Here is a 24,654-nt window from a genome sequence, read left to right on the forward strand (position 1 = left end):
CAAAGTGTAGAAAAAGATTGTACTTCAGGATTTAGAAAACTCAAATCCTCATCTTTAATTTATACTTTCAGCATTTACAAAGATATCTTCAGAATTGAAGAATTCCATAGAAATTTATGGAACAATGTATACTGAATTTTCAAAAATGTCTTCCATATATGCATGTATTCTCATTCTCTCTCTCTGTCTCTCTTTCTCTGTCTCGCTTTCTCATTCTTTCTTCCATACAAAATATAACATATTCCATTATTTTGAGAAACCTCAAGATTAAGATCTTTAAGATCTTACTCATATTTAATGTGCTTTGAGAAATATCACTATGCTTTAAGAATAATATATGGTATTCAATACATATAGAAAATGTATATTTTTTATTATATTGAAAAACAATGTTTTGGCATCTATTTTGATGTAAACCAGTTTTCAAAAAATTCAGCATCTCATCTATCCAAAATACATCAAGGACCAGAACTGAAGTGTGAGATTCAGAAATTAAGCAATGCAATGTTATCAACATACAAGTAGTCCTTGCTCATGACCAGTTGCTTAACAACCATTTGAAATTACAATGGGCCTGGCTTGCTTTTACAACAGTCTCATGCACAGAGGGGGCGCTGCACTTTACAATATTTTTCCCGGCCAATTGAGAAGTTGTCAATTTGCTTAACAACTGTAGTGATTCACCTAATGACTGCCACAAAAATGTCACAAAATCAAATGGGTTCTCATCTTAAAATGGTCCTAACTGTGGTCATAAGTTAAGGATTACCTGTATATTAACTTATATTTTAATGAATTATGAGACAAGCCATGTGCTTTATTATTTTGTCTGATAGCAAACACTGGCTATAAAAGTACAATTAATCAAAGGAGAAATTGAGTATCTTTGTCCAGTACCCTTATGGTGAAAAAAAAATAATCTTCAATTTAGATTGAAGTCTTCTTGATCTCATATTTGAGCCATTTAATAAATCCTATGACTTTTTGTACTTAGCCCATTTAATAAATTCTGTAGAAATTCAAATTTATTTAATATAGTATAACATATTGCTTAACCTGTCTCTTCATATATTTGGGGGGGATGTCCTGCGTTTCATAAAGTGTTTGCATGAATAAGTGCTTTTCCATCCAGTTTTTATAGATTTTCCTGCAATGAAATGAAAATGATCAAAGAGTGCCACAGATAAACTTATTAGACGTATTAATATACAGTATCAACACTGATAAGCTGATGGCTACTTCAATGATATATTGGACTTATATATAAAATTATATATTTTTCAATTTGTGCTCATTAAAGTTGGCTTAAAAAAGTTAAAAGGTTGCAAGCTCCTTTCAGGAATAATGGCAGAAATCAGCATGCACAAAATCCATACCTATAATACTTACATAAACACGGATATCACTATATCTCTACTGTTTTAGAACCTGTCAGTTTAGTGGTATACCACACATTTTATACTATATTATCACTTTCTTCCCAACTCCTACGCATGATTTTTATCCATTCCAGATAATATGAAGGAAAAAAAATGAAGATTAACTATACATTTCAGATATCTACTTTCAGGACACATATAAGCATGCATAAATACAAGAAAGTATGAATACACAGATGCAGAAAATAAAACAGGAACATCCATTACAAAAAAGAATGTTGAGTCCAATGCCTTATGTTTAAATTGTTGTTGTTGTTAGTTGTGAAGTGGTGTCTGACCCATTGCGACCCCATGGACAATGTTCCTCCAGGCCTTCCTGTCCTCTACCATCCTCTACAGTCCATTTACGCTACCTCCGACTACTTCAGTGACTCCATTCAGCCACCTCAAACTCTGTCGTCCCTTTCTTCTTTTGCCCTCAATCTTTCCCAGCATTAGGCTCTTCTTCAGTGAGTCCTTCCTTCTCATTAGGTGGCCAAAGTATTTTGAGTTTCATCTTCAAGATCTGGCCTTCTAAAGAGCAGTCAGAGTTGATCTCCTCTAGGACTAACTGGTTTGATCGCCTTGCAGTCCAAGGGACTTGCAGAAGTCTTCTCTAGTACCATAGTTCATAGGCCTCAATTCTTAGATGCTCAGCCTTTCTTATGGTCCAACCTTCATAGCCATACATTGCAACTGGAAAAACCATAGCCTTGGCTATACACACTTTTGTTGGCAGAGTGATGTCTCTGCTTTTTAGTATACTGTCTAGATTTGCCATAGCTTTCCTCTCCAGGAGCGTCTTTTAATTTATTGGCTGCAGTCCCAAACTGCAGTGATCTCGGAGCCCAGGTAAATAAAACCTACCTCCATTTCTTTCCCATCTATTTGCCAGGAATTGAGAGGGCCAGATGCCATGATCTTAGCTTTCTTAATGTTGAGTTTCAAGCCAACTTTTGCACTCGCTTTCTTTACTCGCATAAAGAGGCTCTTTAGTTCCTCTTCACTTACTATCATTAGAGTGATATCATCTGCATATCTGAGGTTGTTGATATTTCTTCTGGCAATCTTAATTCCAACTTTTGATTTGTCTATCCCCACCTTTCTCATGATGTGCTCTGCATATAAGTTAAATAGGCAAGGCAACAGTATACAGCCTTGCTGAACTCCTTTCCCAATTTTGAACCAATCAGTGGTTCCGTGTCCAGTTCTCACTGTTGCTTCTTGACCCGTATGTACGTAGGTTTCTCAAGAAACAAAGAAGATGGTCTGGTACGCCCATCTCTTTAAGAACTTGCCACAATTTGCCACATATATTTAAATACACATATGCTGTGTATTCGGATTACTCTGGATCAAAATAAAATAGACTTATTTCTATTTCTTCAATAAAATCATTTTTAAGAATAGTGATGCTTTGTTACTTATCACATTTTATTTACTAAAATAGATCACTATTTAGTAATAGAAATAATTATAAAATAAAGCACTGATTTTAGGGGATTTAGGAAGTATAAAGGAATAGTTCACTATTGATTTACTTTATTATAAAATAGTTAATTCATAAAGTAAAATAAGATCTTAAGACAGTTACCAAATACAGTCATAGTATTAGTTTATATGAGAGACAGAATGAAAATGAAAATGCACAGTAATTAAAATACATCTTTCATTCAAATGAAATTCTTGTAAGAACAACTGGGCTAAAGAAAGCCTTTCCAACACAGTTCATAACCTTCACACATCCTTTTCCACTATCGCTTTTTATATGAACAGCAGAGATTTTTTTCAGTATTCTACTGTATTATTGAAAACATAAAAAGCAAATTTCTGTTGTAAAAATATTTCAATAAAAGAAACAGGAGACAGCAATACAACCAAACAATTCTTTCTTTTAGATTCAGAGGTTTTATTTCATGAGCAATTTGAAACATGAATAGCCATCATAACATTACTTGCAGCAGCAACCCATTGCAAAGAGGTCGAGACAATAGCCAAGTCCGCTAGGAATAGTACAGCAGCACATAAGCAGATAAGATGGTCGCTGGAAGAGACCTGCTGTCCAGCTAAGATCCCTGACCATTCCTTGTGTTGGAGCTTCAGGTCACCAGTCCACTCTTATACAAACTATCTACTTTGGATCAGAGGTAAGCCATTTGGTCCCTTGGCAGACTGCAGTTAGCTAGATAGGGTGTGTGAGTTAGAGAGGGTTGGACCTGTCCCAGAATTTGGCTGCAAGGGAAGGGCCACAACCGGACTTTTTGGGTGGACAGGCCCGTGTTATGAAATGCTTTGTCCATCAGACCTCCTCTGACGAAGTCGGCCACCATCACCGCCAACCAGGTGGCTCTTGCTCCTCTGCTTGCCTCTGCCATTGCTTGTGTATCAGACAATTCACCTCCTTCTGTCCCTTTCTTGGTCATCTTGCTGATGCATAAGCCTCTGTTCCTGTCTCTGAACACCGTGTATAGTGCAACTCTAACTGGGGGGGGGGGGGGGGGCAAAAACTATTTTTTTTTCTTGTTTTCCTCTTCGAAATCTTGGTGCGTCTTATACTCCGAAAAATATGGTATCTTATGGCTTATCATTCAAAAGCATAAAATAGTGTCCAATAAAATATAGATCTTTTAGAACAACAGTTTAGTACAAATCTAAAAGGTCTGCATCTTGATTATTGGGCTTGTCCATTTTTTTCTATTTGCTATAAAATGTTTAAAACTAGAACAATGCACATTGATCAATGCTCTCAAAAAAATGGACCTGTTAAATCTTTTCTCTATAACTTTCAAATATACTTCTCTACAAATAGAATGTAGAGATAGAATTGAAATAACAGCAATTACATTTATCTGAGATAGGCAAAATGAGGACCCAAATTGTTGGAGGCAATATGCTGATTTTGTAAACTGCTTAGAGCAGTCTGTAAAGTACTATGAAGCGGTATAAAAGTCTACGTGCTATTGCTATCTGAAAAACATGCTATTAAAATTATTTTGCAATTAATATCAACATACATTTAGGGAAATACAAATCTAGTTGTGATGTTAGAGTTCCATTTATTTAATATTTAATTACATTTAATATGTTGGTTACATGTTGGTGTCATTTAAAGTTGATTAGAAAATGGGATGGAGGGAGTCTTTACAGTAATTAATCTTTGGGGTGTGACAAGGTTGTGATTCATTCAGTTACTAATACTTTTGAAAGGTAAGCTATTTAGGATAATAGAAGCAAGAGCTTCATCTCAAAATAGTCATGAAATGGTAAAACCCATTAAGATGACAAAAATGTATTCAAGAGTTTCTAAATTCCACAGCAGTTTATTTAAGTTACTTGTACTTAAGGCTGCCCATCTTATTTACATATAATGGACTGTCACTGTATTTTACAGGACCTTTGACAATTAAACAATATAATTTTTGGTATTATATCACTTTGTCTCAAACACCTTTCATTCCAAAGAAAGGTAGCCAGCTTTATGTTAGACTCTCTTCACAACTCTGTGGAAAAGAAAATAGATTCAGATGATGTTCTTGTTACTTTCAAACTGGCAATTGCAGGAATTTGACCATTCTTGCTCAATGGGGAATTTTCTTCTGTAGCCATTCCTTGTCTTCCCAAGATCTGAATCAAGAAAAATATATACTTGCGTTGACACTCATGCAGATGATCTAGTTAATCAAATGAAAAAGGTACTGTAAGAAGATCTTGATTAAAATGTTTTCAGATACTATGTCTTTCCCCAAGCACTTTTATCAATAGAATACATGTAGCTCACAAAACACTTCTATATTGTAATGAAGTGCAAAAAATAACCTTGGGAAACAAGAGCAGCAGCCTAAACAATAATTTGATGAGAGAAAACTTGAGTCCAAAGTCAGAATGGGCAGGGAAGGATACTGCAAAATTCCCATTCCCTCCCCACTCTTGGGGGAAGGATATTGCAAAATCTCCATTCCCACCCCACTCTGGGGCCAGCCACAGGTGGTATTTACCACTTTTCAAAACTACTCAAAATTTCTGCTACTGGTTCTCCAGAACCTGTTGAATTTCACCCTTGGAAGGGACTCTCTCTCTAGTTTTCTGGAAAGTAAACCAAGAGAAGTGCTTTCAGACTTAAAGATTCTGTTGCCGTAACCTTAGAGAAAAGGTAGCATAAGTGCATATGTTTTTGGTTTCCTGTCTGAAGTAATTTGAAGGGTTAACAATATGCGTGTTTAACTTTGCATCTCAAATAGGTAAATGTTTACCCTGCCACAATTTCAAATGCTAAACTGTTCTTAATAGTTTCTCGGGCACCATGTGTTAGTAAAGACACTGACTGACCCCATTGTGTATATTAAAGAATTTCCTTTAAAGACCTTGTTCTGGGAGGAGATGGTTTATTCTGTAAAATTCCAAATTCTATTAATAAACAAGTTCTGTAACAATAACATATATTTAAACTGATAGTTGCACAGGAAAAAGAAATGACGACCATCCGTGAAACAATCCTTGAGTTGCCGGACGACACAGGTAAAGAGAAATTAAAATCATTAAACTTGCTACATGAAAAAAAAGTATGACGTTAATGATGCCCCTGAGCCAAATGGGACTCAGGAACTAATATATTCACTCCTTGCAACTTCCTTTTTCAGGAAGGAGAGTCCATTCGCGACGAGAGTTTTGAGGGCGTCGTTTCGAAGTTATACGGCTGCAAGCAGACTTGTCTACAGAGAGTAAAGCCACCCGAAGGCCAAGGCAATTACTAAGAGGTAACGAAGTTGAAGGAGGAGCCGCCTTTCTGGTTCGCCTACCCCGATCTCACACATTCCTGTGCTTATACAGTCAGGGACAAAACAGCTGGGCCGGGCATGTAAATTCCAGTTCTTTTCCTACCTTCCCAAAGCCAGGCGCGGCTGGAGTTCATTTCCCTGGTCGAATAGAAAGAAAGAGCGAGGGAAAGCAATTAGGCTATCCCAAAGGTGCCACTGCTAGTACTAACCTTCCTCCCTCCGTTGGCCCCACCCTGGCTAGGAGCGAAATCCTATTGCAGGCGGGAGGAGCCGCCAGCTGGAGCCTGAGCGAATCAAGAAAAGCAGAGAAAACAAAGTCCTCGTCGCCGTCTCCTCCTTCTCTTCATTAGTTCCGCCCTTGGAGCTGCAGCCGGTGAGCCGGGCGGGGGAACCTCAGACTCACCTGGTCCAAGTTGTCAGGACTTCGGCGCTCAGCCCAGTGGCCGCAATTCCCGCCAAATCGCCAGCCTCCGGATATGGTCCCGCCGGCAAGAACACGGCACAGAGGGGGCCCGGTTGGAGCCGCTTGCTTCCAGCTCCTCCTCAGCCTCCTGGTGAGTAGGACTCTCCTGGGAAGAGGGGGTGGGGAGGGGTCGCCTTCCGCAGTGAGTGGAGGCAGGAAGGTCGCGGGAATGGCAGGCCGTCGCTGGCCCACGCGGGACCTTGAGAGGTTTGCACTCGCGTGGCAAAGACTAAATTGCGTTGCGCCGGTGTGGAAGTGTTTGCTTGGAGGAGCGGTTCCTTTGGAGTGATCAATGTTTACGCCTGGCATACACTGGGGGGGGGGGGATGTTGATTTGCTTTCTTTTTTTCTTTCCCTAAAAAAAGAAAAGAAAATATCTTACACAGTTAAAGGCAAAACTTTAAAGAAGTGAAAGAAAAGCCTCTTCTTTCACTTCTTTTCTTTTTTTCGCTCGCGCGTGCGCTCGGGAAAATGAGGGGAAGGGGGCGGGGGAAATCGGATAAATGAAATTGTGAAGAAATTGCAAAAAAGTAAGAGGATTGGGTGGAAGGTGTCGTATTTCGCCTTGCCCATTAAATAGCACAATTTGGCTGGTTTTAAAGAAGGGCATCGGATTTTCATTAGAAGTGAAGATCGTTGAATTTGCTTTTAAAATAAGATGGCAGTCCAAGGCTACTTCACACTCCTCCCTTCCCGAACAAAAAATGATAAATAAAAGTCTGTTCTTGTTCACCTGATGCAGAGGTTGAGGAGGGGGTAGGCGAGTAGGAGATCTTTAAAAAGTTGTATTTTAAGCAGCTTCTGAGTCACGGGGGAAGAAATAATGCAAATAAAGAGAAGCTAGAACCAAATATTGTATATTTCGTGCTTTAGAAGGGCGTCATCTTTTAGGATGGATATAATTTTGAAAGAGCAGCGTTTACCTTTTGAAGACTTGCTGGACTACAGTTTGTTTCTTTGATTTGTCTCGAATTCTCATGAAATAATGTTTCTGGTTTCCTATTTGAAAGCAACTATTTACCTGTTGATACCAATGATGGTTAATTTGCTTGCATACTCCTCTGCTGAAACCCAAGGAAATATTCTGTCTCTCGAGAGAAGACAAGAAGATCGTTATAATGTTTAGGTGATACTCCATATTCAGAAATTAATTTAATATTGAAAATCATTGTATTTATTTGTCATGAATGATAATTCTAGGTAGTTATTTAACAAAATACAGAAGCATGTGTATAAATTAAGTTTATGAACTACAATGTTTATATTATTGACAAAAAGGAAAGTAAGCAAGGGATTAGCCAAATTCTGCAATGTATTTTTTAATGAGAATATATCCTGCTTTTTTAATGAGAATATATCCTGTTTTAGTTTCAAAAAGAGGCAGTGTATACACAGTTTAGTGAAATTGAAATATTTAATCATTTTACAGTACTATTCCTTTGAATGGGAATATGTATACTGATTACCCTGGATGTATAACTAACTAACCTAAACACACACACACACAGAGTATAGAATTGAACAAAATATATTAATTGATATTGATAAATTCAAGAAATAATTTATTGCAATCATAATGAAGAGCCAAGGTGGCGCAGTGGTTAAATGCAGCACTGCAGGCTACTGCTAGATCAGCAGGTCAGGGGTTCAAATCTCACCGGCTCAGGGTTGACTCAGCCTTCCATCCTTCCGAGGTGGGTAAAATGAGGACCCAGATTGTTGGGGGCAATATGCTGACTCTCTGTAAACCGCTTAGAGAGGCCTGAAAGGCCTATGAAGCGGTATATAAGTCTACTGCTATTGCTATTGCTATTGCTATATAATGAGCTCAGATAGTAATAAATTTTGAGAAATGATTAGTACATTTTACTTATATGTATTTTGAATACGAAGCAGAACTTAAAAATATAATAAACTCACTTAAACTAGGTGTGGTTGCTTATGTTGTAAGAACAAACTCCAGAATTTCACATCTAAGTTTTGAGAGTAAGTATAGTTTGACAGTTCAATTAGTTGGCTGCCCCATATTCTGGAGTGATTCCCTCATCCATATATGACAGGGCCTTTAAAAAGCTGACCTGGCTTCATTGTCCAGTTGGGTTGAGGGATTGAGTGGTGTTTCTTTAGTTGTTTAATTATTATCTCCCTTTTGTATTCTTCATATAGGCACACTTTTTTAGTTTGTGGATTTGGGGGCAGGAAATATTGCTTGATTTGCTGTGTACCATCTCATACTTTGAGTTGGATGTTGCTGTAAATCCATAAATAATTAATTGTTCAAAGAGACTCATTTTTATTTCTAATAAAACATGAAAGTAATAATTATTTTACTAAATCTTTTTACTGGTTGGTGTACTTTTCAATCTGACAGTATATATGAGCAAGGTTGCTGCCTGCTTCTTGCTAAGAATAATGTTTAAATGTACATTTTACTGCACAATTCTGTTATAGTTGTATTCCTAGATCATATACTTTAAATTTATTATGAGTAACAGGTAATTATGATATTTGCATTTATGCTATATAACCCTTTCTCCAACATTATCTTCAACCAGGTAATGAAAATGGTGATAAAAATGAGTGGTTGAAAATTATCAGAAAATTAATAGAATATAATTTTTAGTTTATATAGTACATTCCTAATTAGAATGGTCGAACTATGTTTATTCATAAACATGAAATTCTTCATATTATTCTTATGACATAAGTAACCATGCCGTTGCTTAGTCTAACTTCATAGATAACTAATTTTAATGAACATTTAAGTTTATTTAACACAATAAAAATAATGAATAATTTTGTATTAAAACACTGATTATTGAATTTAACTATATGATCTAGTTTATGTGTATCTAGTTATTCTAGATAGAGACCATAAGTTCCAATCCTTTCTTAGACACAGAAGTCAGTTGGATGATTTCCATGCTGGATTGTCTCTTAACCCAGCTAATCTCACAGCTGTGACACGATAAAACTCTAATAAACAAACAAACAAACAAATAAATAAATCATTTATTCGCCTTTCAAGTTAATAAAATAGGTTTTTTTTCTTTTTAAGGTGCTTTCTTTTTGTAGCCCTTTAATATTCTTTGCTACTGATAATTTATATAAGCAAAGTCGTAATTTGAGTTAATAGTATTTAATGAAATCGTAGTGCGCTCTTAGATTTAAAATTCAATACTTGGCAACATTCCAAGAATGTTAGTGAAACCTCTTTGTTCAAATTAATGAGAAATGTTTACTGTTTATATTAAACACTACTTGTAACTGATTTGCTGACATTCGAAAGCTAAGCAAAATTGGACCTTGTTTATGCTTGATGGGAGACCCGAAAATAACAATAGCAGCAGCAACCAAACCAAAGCAAGATAAAGGCAAACTTTCCCCTGTTCTTCCAAACAAAATTGCATGGATGGTTTCATAAAGAAACTGGACTCAAAAGAGATTCTTCCTTAAAGAGTTTCCAAATCAGGGAGCATAGCCCATCTCAAGTACAATATCATTTCTGGACATAATATTTTAAGAAGGATTTAGATAAACAAACTAATAGGTTTGGAGAAGGACAAAAAGATAACAAAAAATGGGAAACTAAAGCTATGTGAAAGAAGATTAAAGGAGTTGACATGTTTAGTTTTGAACTGAGGAGAGATAGAAAATCATTCTCAAATATCAGAAGGGATGTTATACAGAAAAGGTCAAAAGTCATTCTCTTTTATTCCAGAGTTTAGGACCAGGAATAATGAATTTAACTTACAGTCATTCCTCTTGAATATTTTAAAAAAAACAAACACCTTCCTACGATAAGGAGAATAGGACCAGTTAATCAGAAATATAAAGCGCCCCCATTTATGGCTATTTTTTAGTAGAGTGGAAGAATCATCTGCTCAAGAAGCTTTTAGGAACAAAAAACTTGGTTTTAGTCCTTTTTTTCCATTGCATTCAGTGGTTTACATGCAATTTGCACTTCTCCCTCTCCCAGCCTTTATAATTTTATTATAGAACAACTGGATTGCAGGATTTGCCTTTAGTTAGAGCTGAATCTCCTGAATCCCTCCTTAGCATTGAGTGATTAATAAATGTTGAAGGAAAAGAAAACCTTCTTTCTGTAGGAATAGAAAATAACATGCAAATGTTTAACATTTTTAGTTTGTTTTAATATATAATAGGCTATTAAAATCTGTGAGAATATTAAAACTATAGCTCACTGCATTTGAGTATGTTTTATAAATGTGCTGTTGCAGTCTTTTAATAGTCTCTAAAATAGCATGAATATTGTACCTTGCTACTCTTCCGTAGAATAAGTGGCTGCATAAAGAATACAGAATTGAAATCCTTGTTTCCTAATGGTGGTGCTCATTATCTGTGTTTTCTATTTTGCCAAACCCATATCCTTGATGGTCTTTGTGAGTAACTGTAGCAAAAATACTGGTTTAACCTAAGTGCATAGGATATCTCAACTCATCATGACTTTGTACTGCAACTGCTTACCCAACAGCTTGCTACTGTCTTGCTAGATATGTTTGGGCTGCATCTCTACAATCCTATATAGAGAAGCCTAAAACTACTTCATATGTGCCATAGGTTCCATTCCAGCTCATGATTATATTGCTTCAGTTTAAACTTGTATGTCACTGTTTTCAGTCTCCTCTGTTCTTTTTAGAACAACCCCTTATAGCAGGGGTTGGATGCGTCATGTGCTGGCCCCACCCCTGCCCAGTTTAGTCAAGGGGGGAAAAGTCCCAATATGTCACATGACGCCACCGTGACAATGGGAATTTGATACCTTAAAGCATTAGTCCTGCCTTGGGGTGAAGTCAACTGAGTGACCTTTCTCAGCCCTAGGAAGTGGCAAATCACGTCTGAAAATGTTGCCAAGAAAATGGCAGGAACTTGTCCCTGCAGTCCTGAAAAGTCAAGTCTGACTTGAAGAAGCATGTATATATACACACACACAAACACACACACACTTTACAGATATATCTTTTTGGAAAAAAGAAGAATGCTGTTGATCTTTTCTCTATAAATTTGACACTTTTCAGTGGATTGGCTCAGTAATGACCCTTATTGCTTACATGTGTTTGGAGATTCTCCATACACACGGAGAAGGTCATGGTTGTCCCAAAGGTACTTTTTCAAGGGGCAACTGGACTTTCTGGGTTTTTTTTTTGAAGATGTTTCACTTCTCATCCAAGAAGCTTCTTCAGCTCTGACTGGTAGTCTTCTTGGATGAGAAATGAAATGTTTTCAAAGAAAACCCAGAAAGACCAGTTGGCCTCTTGAAAAAGCACCTTTGGGGCTTAGTTTTCTATAATCAGTTATTGTCCTCTAGGAAATTCTAAATTTCTAATTATAACAACATTTTATCATGGAAGAAACATAGCTGGCTCTTGACCATTTATACTTACAACAATGCTAAATGGATGATAGTTGTGATTGCTTCTCATACTTACAGTTGTAACAGCATTCCCAAAGTCATCTGATTGTGATTTGCAACTTTCCATGCCATCTCCTGACAAACAAAGTCAATGGAGAATTTGGCAGGAAATCACAAGACATAGTCACATGACATCCTCGCTTAATAATATGCATGGTTCTGGCTTAATGGCAACTGGGACTGCCAGAATTGCCATTGCTTAACAGTGCAGTCATGTGGGTTTTTGACTTGCGACCATGTTGCTTAATTGAGTTTCTGGTACCAAATAGTGTTATTAAATGAGGACTACCTTTATTATTGATTAGAGGTCTGGGTCTATATAGTGATTGCAATTTACATTGGAAAGCTGATGTTTATATCCATCTTGTTAACTATAGCTTTATAGGCACTCACAACGGAGTGACCTCCTAGATCTAATTACTCCTTACTGTATTGATATTCTTCCCAGAAAACATCTTGAGAAACTTCCCTGAAAACGTTGTTAAAGTATTACAACTATTTTTATTCACTACAATTGGCATCTTTGATTTAGAGCAATGGTTCTCAAACAGTTTGGTCTCAGGACCCTTTTGAATTCTTAAAATGATTGAGCTTTGGTTTACGTGGGTTATATCAATATTTACTGTATTGGTAGTTAAAACTGAGTATTTAAAAAATATTTATGCATTTGACTTCATGGAGCCCATTGGTCCCTAGTTCTTACACTTTGAGAGTTACTGATTTAGAGCAGATATGGGGAACTTGCTACCTTCCACATATTGCTGAACTTCCATTCCTGGCATCCCATTCCACTGGCCATTCCACGTCAACTGCAACATTAATCCATGTGGTTTATATTTCCTTGTTGCATACAGGGTAGACATGAACATTAACAGGATTGTTAACATGCAAAATATTGAATGATCAACAAATTGGCTATTAAGAATTATTGTACCACATAGGAAGAATACATCTAAACAAAAACAGTGGACTCTTTCTATGTGTCGTATTGCCAGTATTTGATAATACAATATTTAACAATCTTTTTAATAAAGGCGAGAAAAAAAACTTTTGAACAAGATGATCAGGTTTTTTGTTGTGTTTGTAGCAATTGCCAGAATTTAAAAAGGAAAACTGCTAATGCTTATTATGAGAATTTGTGAGCCTTCAGTGCTGTTCTATATATTTGTATTTCTCCTTTGTTCATTAGTTTTTCCTTATAAAATAAGTTATACTTGAAATGGGGCACGATGGCGGTATTCTTGGTGCCGTAATGTAGCTGGAAACATCTGTAGGCTTTTTAACACCAATCAATGGCTCTGTTCAAATGAGTCATACTGTAGGCAAGGCTTCCCTAAAGGAAGTGGCCAAAGTAGTTTTGGTTCAACTATTATTTATTTATTTGTTTATTTATTTTATTAATAAAATTTATAGGCCACCCAATCCCGGAGGACTCCAGGTGGCTTACAAAAAGAAGGAAGAAGAGATAATAAAAAGAAAAGACAGATTTAAAATCACCACACATGCATTCGTTTTGATCAGGGCTGGATCTCAACAGTGAGGTCAACAGCCCCAGGCCTGCCGGAATAGCCAGGTTTTAACAGGTTTTCTGAAGGCCATGAGAGTGGGCATAAGAACTGAGTATATTCTTCCAAATCTATTGAAAAAGATGGCCTTGCTATTTTTGTGCCCTGCATTGTGTCCCTTGATGTGGGATGTGTTGCTTGAATATTGACTGGTTTCACCTGCTTGCCCAAACATACTATATATACATAGTTACATTGCCTATAGTATGTTACCCTACACTACTTTCCTAAGAGGTCAGTGGCATAACATTGGGATGTGGTTTGTAGTCCCTATTAAATGTGCATTTATTAAGGAAAATTATAGCATTCCCTTCCATAATGGAAACATAATTTTGTGCAACTATTTCTGCAGGCAATGTTGCTTTGTAAAACTTCTGTATCTTCATGTATTATAACAATATTATTAAACTTTGAAAGGGGTGGAGGTTTTATTATTTTTAACTTTTTAAAAATATATATACATTTATTGGTGGCTATATAAATGATCTAAACTAAATAAATGCATAAAATAAAAAATATAAAGGGTCAGAGTATCATGGAGTCCTGTTAATTTGTTCTGCTTTTACAACTGATGTGTTACAGTTTTTGCTTGTAATATACCGGCTATGTTTTTTATATATTTTCTGTTGGAAATTTCTATGCATGGAGATGTAACATACATCTAATTCTTTTATATGGAAAAATAAATAGACTAGATTTTCTCTTTCTAATATATGCTTCCTAATTCATAATTCATATTTACTATTTTAAATAATGGGCAAATTGCAGCAGCGATGTGCAAAGTTATATTTATTTCCATTATTTATAATTCTGCAATACAAATATAATTAAATGCTAATTCTTTTGTCTCCATCTAGGTATTAAGTTTATCTTGTGAAGCTTGTAAAAAAGTTACCCTAAATGTGCCTCCAAAACTAAATCCAGATACACTAATTGGCCAAGGTGAGAAAATGGCAAGTTATAAGTTATAATAATTAGAATCTAATATCTGTGGTTATTTTTGCCCCCCCTCCTTATAACAAGAATTTTTCTTCAAGTATTGTATTCAAAAGAAAAATTTTCTGATTAAAGGGTGAGCCAGGAAAACACAGCAAGGTTTTAGGATCCAAATTTAAAAATGAACAGACCAAATTTCAGCTTGGGAGAAAGTGTACTAAAATTACAATTTTTACCTGAAATAAATAGAATTAACTATTTACTTCCTTCTACCTTGGCATATATTTTGAATTCCAATGATCATTTTCTTTTATTTATTTTCTGCATTTCATTTGCTGCATTCAGCATTTCTGAGCAATGTTTAACCAGGTGATATTCATTTAAGATTTATTGTTTAGAGATAATTTAAGCCAAGGTAAATAGATAAAATAGATATTTAAAGATGGATTCCGTTTTTTTTTTGTATGTCTGTCTATTTATCTGTGGTCAAATGTATTATGTATCTGATATGATTTCCAATCTCATCTTCCTACCCTTTTCAAGTTCTGGGTGCCAATATATTTAAAAAATAACAGGCAGAGTTATACAGATTGTTTAGAGGATCGAGCCCCCTCAGGGACTACCAGGGGACTCTTATTCCCACCATGGGTTCTTTCCCCATTTGGGTGGACTATGGGGATTTTCACGGCCGTTTGCCTATTGTTATTGTTAAAAACTCCCTACATGCCTTATTGGGGCTTGATTGGTTTCCTGCCTTGGGGTTGTCTATCGGGTGTGTGTGCATAGGGTGGTTCCCTCCTCCCTGGAAGATGTCCTCACAGAATTCTCTGACATCTTCGATGGCCAGCTGGGTTCTTACAAGGGCACTCCCATCTCCCTTAAGCTCAACCCCCAGGTTGCTCCAGTTCGGCTGAAGGCTCGCAGGGTGCCTTTTGCCTTGAGGGCCAAGGTTGACGCTGAACTTGATAAGCTTCTGGCGCAGGGCGTACTCGAACCCGTCGACCACTCACGATGGGAGACCCTGATCGTGGTCCCTGTCAAGCCAGACGGGTTGGTGTGGATCTGCGCCGACTACAAGTCGACTATCAACCTTGCCCTCCAGGCAAACCCCTATCCAGTCCCTGTGGTGCAGCACCTGCTCCATTCCCTGGGGTGGGGCTGCACATTTGCAAAACTGGATATGGCGCAGGCCTACCAACAGCTCCCGGTGGATGACGATGCGGCGGCTGCCCAGACCATCGTCACCCATCGTGGGGCTTTTTGTTGCCGCCGCCTCCAATTCGGCGTTTCCGTGGCCCCGGGGATCTTCCAGAGCCTCATGGAGCGGCTGTGCCATGGGCTCCCTGGCGTGGTTCCATATTTCGATGACGTTCTGATCGCTGCTTCCAGCCGCTCAGAACTCATCGAAATGCTGAGGAAGGTCCTCCTTCATTTTAGGGGCGCGGGTTTAAAACTCAAGCGCAGAAAATGCTCGTTTGCTGTCAGTACAAGCTGCCGCTGATGTTAGCCTGTGATGCCTCCCCCTACGGTTTGGGGGCGGTCCTGAGCCATGTCCCCCCAAATGGCTCAGAGGCCCCCGTGGCTTTTTACTCCCGGACACTCTCCTCAGCGGAGCGCAATTACAGCCAGATAGACAAGGAGGCTCTGGCTGCAGTGTCCGGGGTTAAAAAGTTTCATGACTATTTGTATGGTCGGCACTTTACCCATGTCACTGACCATAAGCTGCTCCTTGGGCTTTTGGCAGGCGACAAGGAGACCCCCCCCAATCCTCTCTCCCAGGATGACGCGCTGGACGGAATTCCTCGCAGCGTATTCTTATACGCTGCTCTACCGTCCAGGCAAGCAGCTAGGGCATCCTGATGCCCTTAGCTGCTGCCCCCTGCCGGAGGCAGACCCGACCCTGGTGCCCTCCCGATCGTAATAATAATAATAATAATAATAATAATAATAATAATAATAATAATAATAATAATAATAATAATAAACTGCATGTGAGGGAATTGAAATGCCCAATGGCCAATTAATTAAATGCAAAGAAAATGAAGCCTACAAATACTTAGGCATTCTGCAGTTGGATAACATCAAGCATGGAGAAGTAAAAACTATTGTCAGGCGAGAGTACACCAACAGAGTTAGGAAAATTTTAAAATCTAAATTGAATGGTGGAAATACAATCAAGGCCATAAATACCTGGGCAATACCAGTTATAAGATACACAGCTGGTATAGTTAACTGGACACAAGCTGATTTGGACCTTTTGGACCGAAAAACCAGGAAACTAATGACAATGCACTACAGTTTACATCCACATGGTGATACTGATAGACTATATCTGCCCCGAAAATCAGGTGGCAGAGGATTATTACAAGTGAAGCAAACAGTTGAAGAAGAAAAACATGCACTGGCTGATTATTTAAAAGAAATCAAGAACATCTATTAATCGAAGTAAAGAACAAAAATCTACTGAAGGCCCAACAGACGAAACAAGAATACAGAAAAGATGTGATAAAATCAAGAATGGAGAGTTGGCAGAACAAAGCACTGCATGGCCAATTTCTGGAAAAAATAAAAGATAAAGTGGACAGTGAACAAACTTGGTTATGGTTAACAACAGGTACATTAAAGAAAGAAACAGAGTCACTAATCCTGGCTGCGCAAGAACAAGCTATCCGCACAAATGCCATTAAGGCCAAAATTGAAAAATCCTCTGATGATGCCAAATGCAGACTTTGCAAAGAAGCTGATGAAACTGTTGATCACATACTCAGCTGCTGTAAAAAAATCGCGCAGACTGATTATAAATTGCGACACAATTCAGTAGCACAAATGATCCATTGGAATTTGTGCAAAAATTATAATATCAAAACAGCAAAAAACTGGTGGGAACATCAGCCTGAAAAAGTCACCGAAAATCAGATGGTCAAGATCTTGTGGGATTTCCGTATACAAACCGACAAAATACTGGCGCATAATACACCAGACATCACACTGGTTGAGAAAAATAAGGTCACAATCATAGACATCGCAATACCAGGTGATAGCAGGGTCGCCGAGAAGGAACATGAAAAAATCGCAAGATACCAGGACTTAAAAATCGAAATTCAATGACTATGGCACAAACCAGCAGTGGTAATTCCAGTGGTAATTGGCACACTGGGTGCTATTCCAAAAGCACTGGAATTACATTTAAAACAGTTAAAAATTGACAAAATCACCATCAGTCAAATGCAAAAAGCCGCACTGCTTGGATCTGCACGCATATTACGAAAATACGTTACGACGTCCTAGGCCCCTGGGTGGGGCCCGACTAGTAACCAATGCCAAATCCGGCGAAACAACTGGCCGCTGTGATACCATTGTATAATAATAATAATAATAAAAAAAAATAATATAATAAAAAATTTGTATGCCGCCCAATCCCGTAGGACTTAATATGTAGATATTAAATAGGGGGGGGGACAGGACTGAGCCCTGCGGCACCCCGTATTTAAGGGGCCTAGGGGTTGACCTCTGTCCTCTGAACAACACAGACTGCGACCTGCCAGGGAGGTAAGAGGAGAACCACCGCAAAACGGTGCCTCCCACTCCCACCTCTTCTAGCCGCCGCAGAAGGATACCATGGCCGATGGTATCGAAGACCGCTGAGAGGTCAAGGAGCACCAGGATAGAGGAATGTCCTCTATCCCTGGCTCGCCAGAGATCATCGGTCAGCGTGACCAAAGCAGTTTCGAAGCAGTAACCAGGCCAGAAACCAGACTGAAAGGGATCTAGATAATCCACTTCATCCAAGGTCCGTCGTAGTTGGAAGGCCACTACCTTCTCAACAACCTTCCCTACAAAAGGGAGGTTGGAGACTGGACGATAGTTTTTAAGGACAGCTGGGTCCAGAGAAGGCTTCTTAAGGAGGGATCTCACCACAGCTTCCTTCAAAGGTTGCGGGAAAGATCCCTCCTGAAGAGAGGTGTTCACGATCCTCTGGAGCCAGCCTCGTGTCACCTCTCTGCTGGTCGAAACCAACCAGGAGGGACACGGGTCCAGCAAACAGGTGGCGGCACTCATCGCTCCGATGGCGTTGTCCACTTCCTCAGGAGTGACAAGCTGGAACTCACTCCACAAAGTTTGATCAAGGCCCTCCCTCAGCATCTCTACTGGCACTGTCCAAGTGGAGTCAAGGTCCGTCCGAATCTGAGTGACTTTGTCCGACAGAAACTGGGCAAATTCCTCAGCTCTTCCCTGTAAGGGTTCCCCCGCATCCCTCCCTTTCAGGAAGGAGTGGGTTATCCTAAGCAGGGCATCCGGGCGAGATTCTGCGGACGCAATAAGAGTGGAAAAATGAGTACATTTTGCCGCCCGTATCGCCACTAAATAAGTCCTAATAAAGGCTCTTAGTAGTGTTCGGTCGGATTCGGAGTTACTAGCCCTCCAGCGTCGCTCTAGGCGTCTCTTTTGGTGCTTCATCTCACGGAGTTCCTCGGTAAACCAAGGTGCTCTCCTGGATCCACTGCCGCGGAGAGGCCGCAAAGGTGCAATCCAATCTAATGCCTCAGCCGCCGCTATATTCCAGGCAGCGACCAAGGACTCAGTCAGATTGTGGGCAAGGGAGTCAGGTATCTCTCCAAGCTCCGTCTGAAATCCCAATGGGTCCATCAGGCGCCTGGGGCGGAACCATTTAATTGGCTCCACTCCCTGCAGTGGGGGAGCAGCTTCCGAAAATCAAGCCTCAGCAGGAAGTGATCTGACCATGACAAGGGCGAGATCTCTATCCCCTTTAGTTCCAGATCATGTCTCCACTGTCCCGAGAGAAACACAAAGTCGAGTGTGTGTCCTGCTGTATGAGTCGGACCCTGAATTACCTGGGTCAAGTCCATGGTTGCCATGGAAGCCATGAACTCCTGGGCCCCATCGGAGTGTTCACCAAGAGATTGCAGGTTGAAGTCCCCCAGTACTATAAGTCTGGGGAACTCAACCGCCAGTCCGGCTACTGACTCTAGGAGCGCAGGCAGGGCTGTTGTGATGCAGCTGGGAGGTAGGTACATCAAAAACAAGCCCACTTGACCCCCCAGGTCCAACTTCACAAGGAGGGACTCACACCCGACAGTCTCTGGAGCAGGGATCCTGCGAGGAACTAATGATTCCCGGATAATAGTTGCCACTCCCCCACCCATTTCTGATGTCGTGGTTCGTGGAGCACCTGAAACCCTTCTGGGCATATTTCTGAGAGGGGGACTCCTCCCTCATGGCCCAACCAGGTTTCAGTAATACATGCCAGGTCTGCCCCCTCGTCTAATATTAAGTCCCGGACGAGGGGAGCTTTATGAATCACAGACCTGGCATTTAGCAACAGCAACCTGAGACCAGGGCCTTGACTTCCCTTGTCACCTGGTCGTTGAGATGAGCTTACAGGGCCGGAACAAGGGATAGCTGTGACGTAGCGAACCCTCCTTCCCCGGTAATGGCTAGCCCTGTAGCTCCCGTCATACCTGCCCCTCCCAGTTGTAACCACGATGCTCCGCCCGCCCCCATCCCCGTAGATCCCCCCCTTCTCCCACGGTCCCCGTTCTTCTCGGCAGGCCATTCATACCATGCGCTCTAGGATGAGAGGCGGATCCGGCCCCCATCCACTTCTGCTTCTGTACTCAGTGGAGGGGGCTCCAGGCCGCACTCTCAATCCCCTCATACATACCGGCCAAACATACTCCGCATAGATACCGCACTATAGCATTAAAAACATACAACAATACAATAAAATAGAAAGATGAATTAAATTAATTTAAAAGAACGTGGGATCACTCAACTACATGCATACCACACACATTTCACATACAGAAAGTTCGCGCAGATGTTAATATTAGTATTGTGCAAAGTCTATAAGGCGGATTTGTAAAAAGTTCAGGTAGATGGAGATCAGCGGTGATAAGGAGGGAGAGTAATACGTCTTCCCTCCTTCCTGTGCACTAGAGTGGTGTAGCAAGGGGGTCCAAAAAGTCAGCGGTGATGAGGGAGAGTAATTCATCTTCCCTCCTTCCTGTGCACTAGAGTGGTGTAGCAAGAGGGTCCAAAAAGTATGAGGATTATAAGCAGTTTTGTTATACTTTGATTTATACATAAAATACATAATGCACTTATGTACACAGTGTAAAATGTTTAGGTTATACACATGTATCTTTGGTCTATTTGTGTGATATTGAGAATGATTTTTTTTTAACAACTTTCTTTTCATCTTTTTATTAGTAAATCTGAAAGGGTGTCTTAGAACTCCTCACCTAATCGGTACCAGTGACCCTGATTTCGTAGTTCTGGAAGATGGTTCAATATTTACAGCAAATACAGTTTCTTTGTCTTCTGGAAAGAAAACATTCACCATATTGCTCAAGAATTTGCAAAATAGTCAACAAAAGCAAATCCATGTTAATTTACTGTCACGTTCTCCAAAAGTGAGTGGCTTGGAATTAGTTGTTATGAAAGTTAATTCACTGAAACTGATTCTAGGAAAATCCTGATATTTGATTTTTGCTACTCTATCCTCATTCATATGTAAATCAGCTCTTCCAAACCTGGTAACTTCTAAATTAATCAGTCAACATTAGCCAGTTTCAGAACTGACACCCTGATGCGGATGGATCATATTGTGGAAATTTGAATTAGTCAAAATGCTTGACATCAAAACATTCTTCTAGGAGTTTTAACTGATGAAATGCAGTGAGTCTGTAGACATGAGGTTCCTTCTGGGATCTTGGCAATGTGTGAATGTTAAATGTATGATGTATTTAAAAGGACATTGTATAAAGGAAAATAATAGAGAGACAACAATATGGCTTTTTCTGACAGCCTTAGCAGTTCCTATAAGATAGCATTATAATATATAGTTTTAACAAGTTTTTAGCATTCCTTTAGCTATAGATGAAAGATAAATTCTGAGTTTATCTTGTTAAAATTATTGTGTTGGACAAAGAATGATGATAGTAAAGACATTCCATGAAAAAAGTTTATTTGGGCCACTGAAAAATATAAGTAAATAAGTCAGCTGAAAATACTAGAATAAATTATATATTTTGCAAATATATTACTATTTCTTGATTGTATATCTTTTGAACTTAGACACATAAAACAGGAGAGATAGTTCTTAGACGCAGTAAACGAAGATGGGCTCCTGTACCAACTGTTATAATGGAAAATTCACTGGGACCTTTCCCAATGCAAATTCAGCAGGTAAGTTAATAGGTTTCCTCTTCCTATTTTAAGTAAGGATACATGTTATTTGCAACCTGTATGTAATACAACAAGTCTCATGTGTAGTCACACAAATATTAGTATGATACAAATCTAGTTTTTAATTTCCTTTTTTATTTTGGCACCACCTTTCTAGAAGAATGGTGTATTCAAACTCTGTAATGAAAGAATACAATTACCAATTTGCTTATCATTCAATTAAATTTTGGTAGATAAGGAAATTCCATTTTTGAGGATACATGCATTTTTTTTCAAGAATTATGACACCTTGTTTCATGTGTCCTTGTTAGATAAATACTAGTATATATCTGACTCACATTTTATGAGTTGAAGCTATCGGCAGACTTCATCTATCTACTCTACTGAGATTGAACAGCACAATAACATAAATTGATTTTGCAGTTTCGAATGAGAATAGTTGCTGTATGTGTAGTGTCTACTAAGATTTCTAAGAGCTTTTGTAAGAGATGGATTTTTAAATTATTTTCCTGATGCAGATGTGTGGTAAACATCTAGTCTGACATAGCTCTCAAACACAATAAAGGAAAGTTGAGCAGCAAAACTAGTTTGTTTACAATCTAAATCACCAATAATGCTTGTAATTTTTGAGGTGTATTTTGATAGGTGTACTGTTAATGCTGCAATGGTTAAAGTAGATCAAACCTTCCAAATAGTAAATGTATATCAGTGTTTAATTTACACACACACACACACACACACACACACACACACACACACACCACACTACAGTTGATATTTAATATAATATTGATAAAAAATTGCAAAGTGCATTGAATTTTTTTCTAATATGAAAAAGTCTTTATCTTTGAACTCAATACCAACTTATTCTGTATTATTATTTATAAGTACTAAAAAGGGAAAATGCTATTTGGAAAAATAGGAAAACTATGGATATTTTATCTCTAACTATCCCCTTCTCTGTACACCAACTATTTGCAGTGTATATGAATATTTAAATTTCCTTAAAACCATATTATGTGTTTATATTTGCCTTCTTAGTGTCCATCAAAGCAAACAATATAAAATTAATACATGTATCCATCATGGGCAATATGTAGCCCTTTAGATATTACATTCTAACTCTTATCTACTTTAACTGCTATCTGAAGCAATGAGGAAAAGGATGTTTCAATCCAGCAACATTTGAAGGACTATGTTATCATCTTTTGGCATATATATTGAATACTTTTTAAATGTTTAGATATTTTCTGTGGAGGAGTGGATTGTTTTACTTCAGTTTTGGGATGTAGGATATAGTTATGTTTTCTTTTTCCCCTCCATTTTTTTTATAGCTATCTTCTGATACAGCTCAAAAATACAACATTACCTATTCCATTGGTGGTCCTGGTGTGGATCAACCACCACTAAATTATTTTTACATTGAAAAGGAAACCGGAAATCTCTTTGTTACTTGTCCAATAGATCGGGAGGAATATGCGGAATTTCAGGTAAAAGTCACAATTTTATCATTTTCTAAACTATAGGTTTGTCCTCCATTCATGATAGCAGTTGGGACTGGTTAATTGATGTGATTCTAAAGTGCATATCATGTGACCAAATCACTTAACTATGGCAATTCCGGCAGTTCTAGTTGCTATTGTTAAGTGCATCACCATGGGTCATTAAGCAAGAATGTCACATGGTCAACCATTATGATTTCCCCATTGAATCTGCAAAAAAAAGAGGTCACAGTGAATGATGGATGCTCCACTCTCATAATTACAAGCTGATGCCCTGGATCACAATCACGTGATTGTGCGGATACCACAAAAGTTGAAATGCTTAGGAATGACTTGTTCATGTTGCCAATAATTAGAAGAAAATCAAAATTTAGATTTTATGAAACTCAGAAAAGCAGTTGCATCCCTTGGAGACGCTATTTAAAGTTAATCATACTAATACATTTCAGAAAGGACCTAGCTGGTAAGCTATTATTACTTTTCCACCCTTATTGCATTTTCTGATAGCCATCCAGCAGTTCTGATTAAGATCCCTTAATCTCTGTTGGAAGGGAGGACCCCTGGGAACATCTGCTGGGCCACTGTAAGAATTATTCAGACTATCTGATGGATAGCATCATTCAAATATGACATGGTTTGTTGATGCAATCTAGGATAAGCTTCAGCTGGTGATTCCTGAGGAAGTAGATAGGGTTCTTTGTGCTGTCAGCTCAGCTACCAGTGTCTTGAATCAGAGTCCTTCCTGCATCATAAAAATGATCAGGGAGGTGACCTGCATTTGGGTCCATGCTGAGGCATACGCCTCTTTGACAGAGAAGGGGTGGTATCTCCTGTCTTGAGAGAAAAGGTGTTGCATGTCCTCCTCAAGAAGCTGCCCTTGGGTTCAGTGGTTCTCAATAAGTACCATCCAAACTCCAGACTTCTAATTCTGGGGAAGGTTGTTGAGAAAGTGGTTGTCCTTAAGTTGATGAGTACACTGGAAGAAGCAGATTATAACTATTTCAGTGAGATTTCAGGCTGGGATTTAGTAATGAGGCAGCTTGGTTGCACTGTAGATGTCTTGTGGTGGAAGCAAGATGAGGATGGTACATTTGTGTTTGTGCTTCTTAATCTCTCAGTGGCTTTGTTATCCCTATCATGACGTCCTTCTGAGCTGACTTCATGACTTAGTGATAGGGGACTGAGTTATGATGCTTCTCTTCCTTTCTGGATAATTTGATTTTACAAGGTGGTGCACTCTGGTTTCCTTCAGTGAAACTAAGCTATGCCAGATGTGCGTCTTCTCTGTCACAGAGTCTGCAGTCTGGAATGAAGTTCCCTTTGCCCCCAAATCTACTGATGTTTCATAGGGT

At 38.8% G+C, this 24,654-nt stretch overlaps 1 protein-coding gene across 2 annotated transcripts in view; it reads left to right on the forward strand.

Annotated features, from left to right (window-relative positions):
* Positions 1-6,551: 6,551 nt before the first annotated feature.
* The window catches only part of LOC106540500 (desmocollin-2), a 37,013-nt gene continuing 18,910 nt past the window's right edge, over positions 6,552-24,654 (forward strand). For both annotated transcript variants that reach the window (XM_014055621.2, XM_014055623.2), the window contains exons 1-5: positions 6,552-6,747; positions 14,513-14,597; positions 20,823-21,025; positions 21,690-21,800; positions 23,135-23,290. In XM_014055621.2, the coding sequence (XP_013911096.2) occupies positions 6,670-6,747; positions 14,513-14,597; positions 20,823-21,025; positions 21,690-21,800; positions 23,135-23,290 (633 nt within the window). In that variant the 5' untranslated portion in view covers positions 6,552-6,669. The remainder of the gene's footprint in view (positions 6,748-14,512; positions 14,598-20,822; positions 21,026-21,689; positions 21,801-23,134; positions 23,291-24,654) is intronic.

The sequence above is a fragment of the Thamnophis sirtalis genome, unplaced genomic scaffold (genome assembly GCF_051295495.1).
Source record: "Thamnophis sirtalis isolate CommonGarterSnake01/CBP01778 unplaced genomic scaffold, rThaSir2_p1.2 scaffold_2, whole genome shotgun sequence".
Taxonomy (NCBI): domain Eukaryota; kingdom Metazoa; phylum Chordata; class Lepidosauria; order Squamata; family Natricidae; genus Thamnophis; species Thamnophis sirtalis.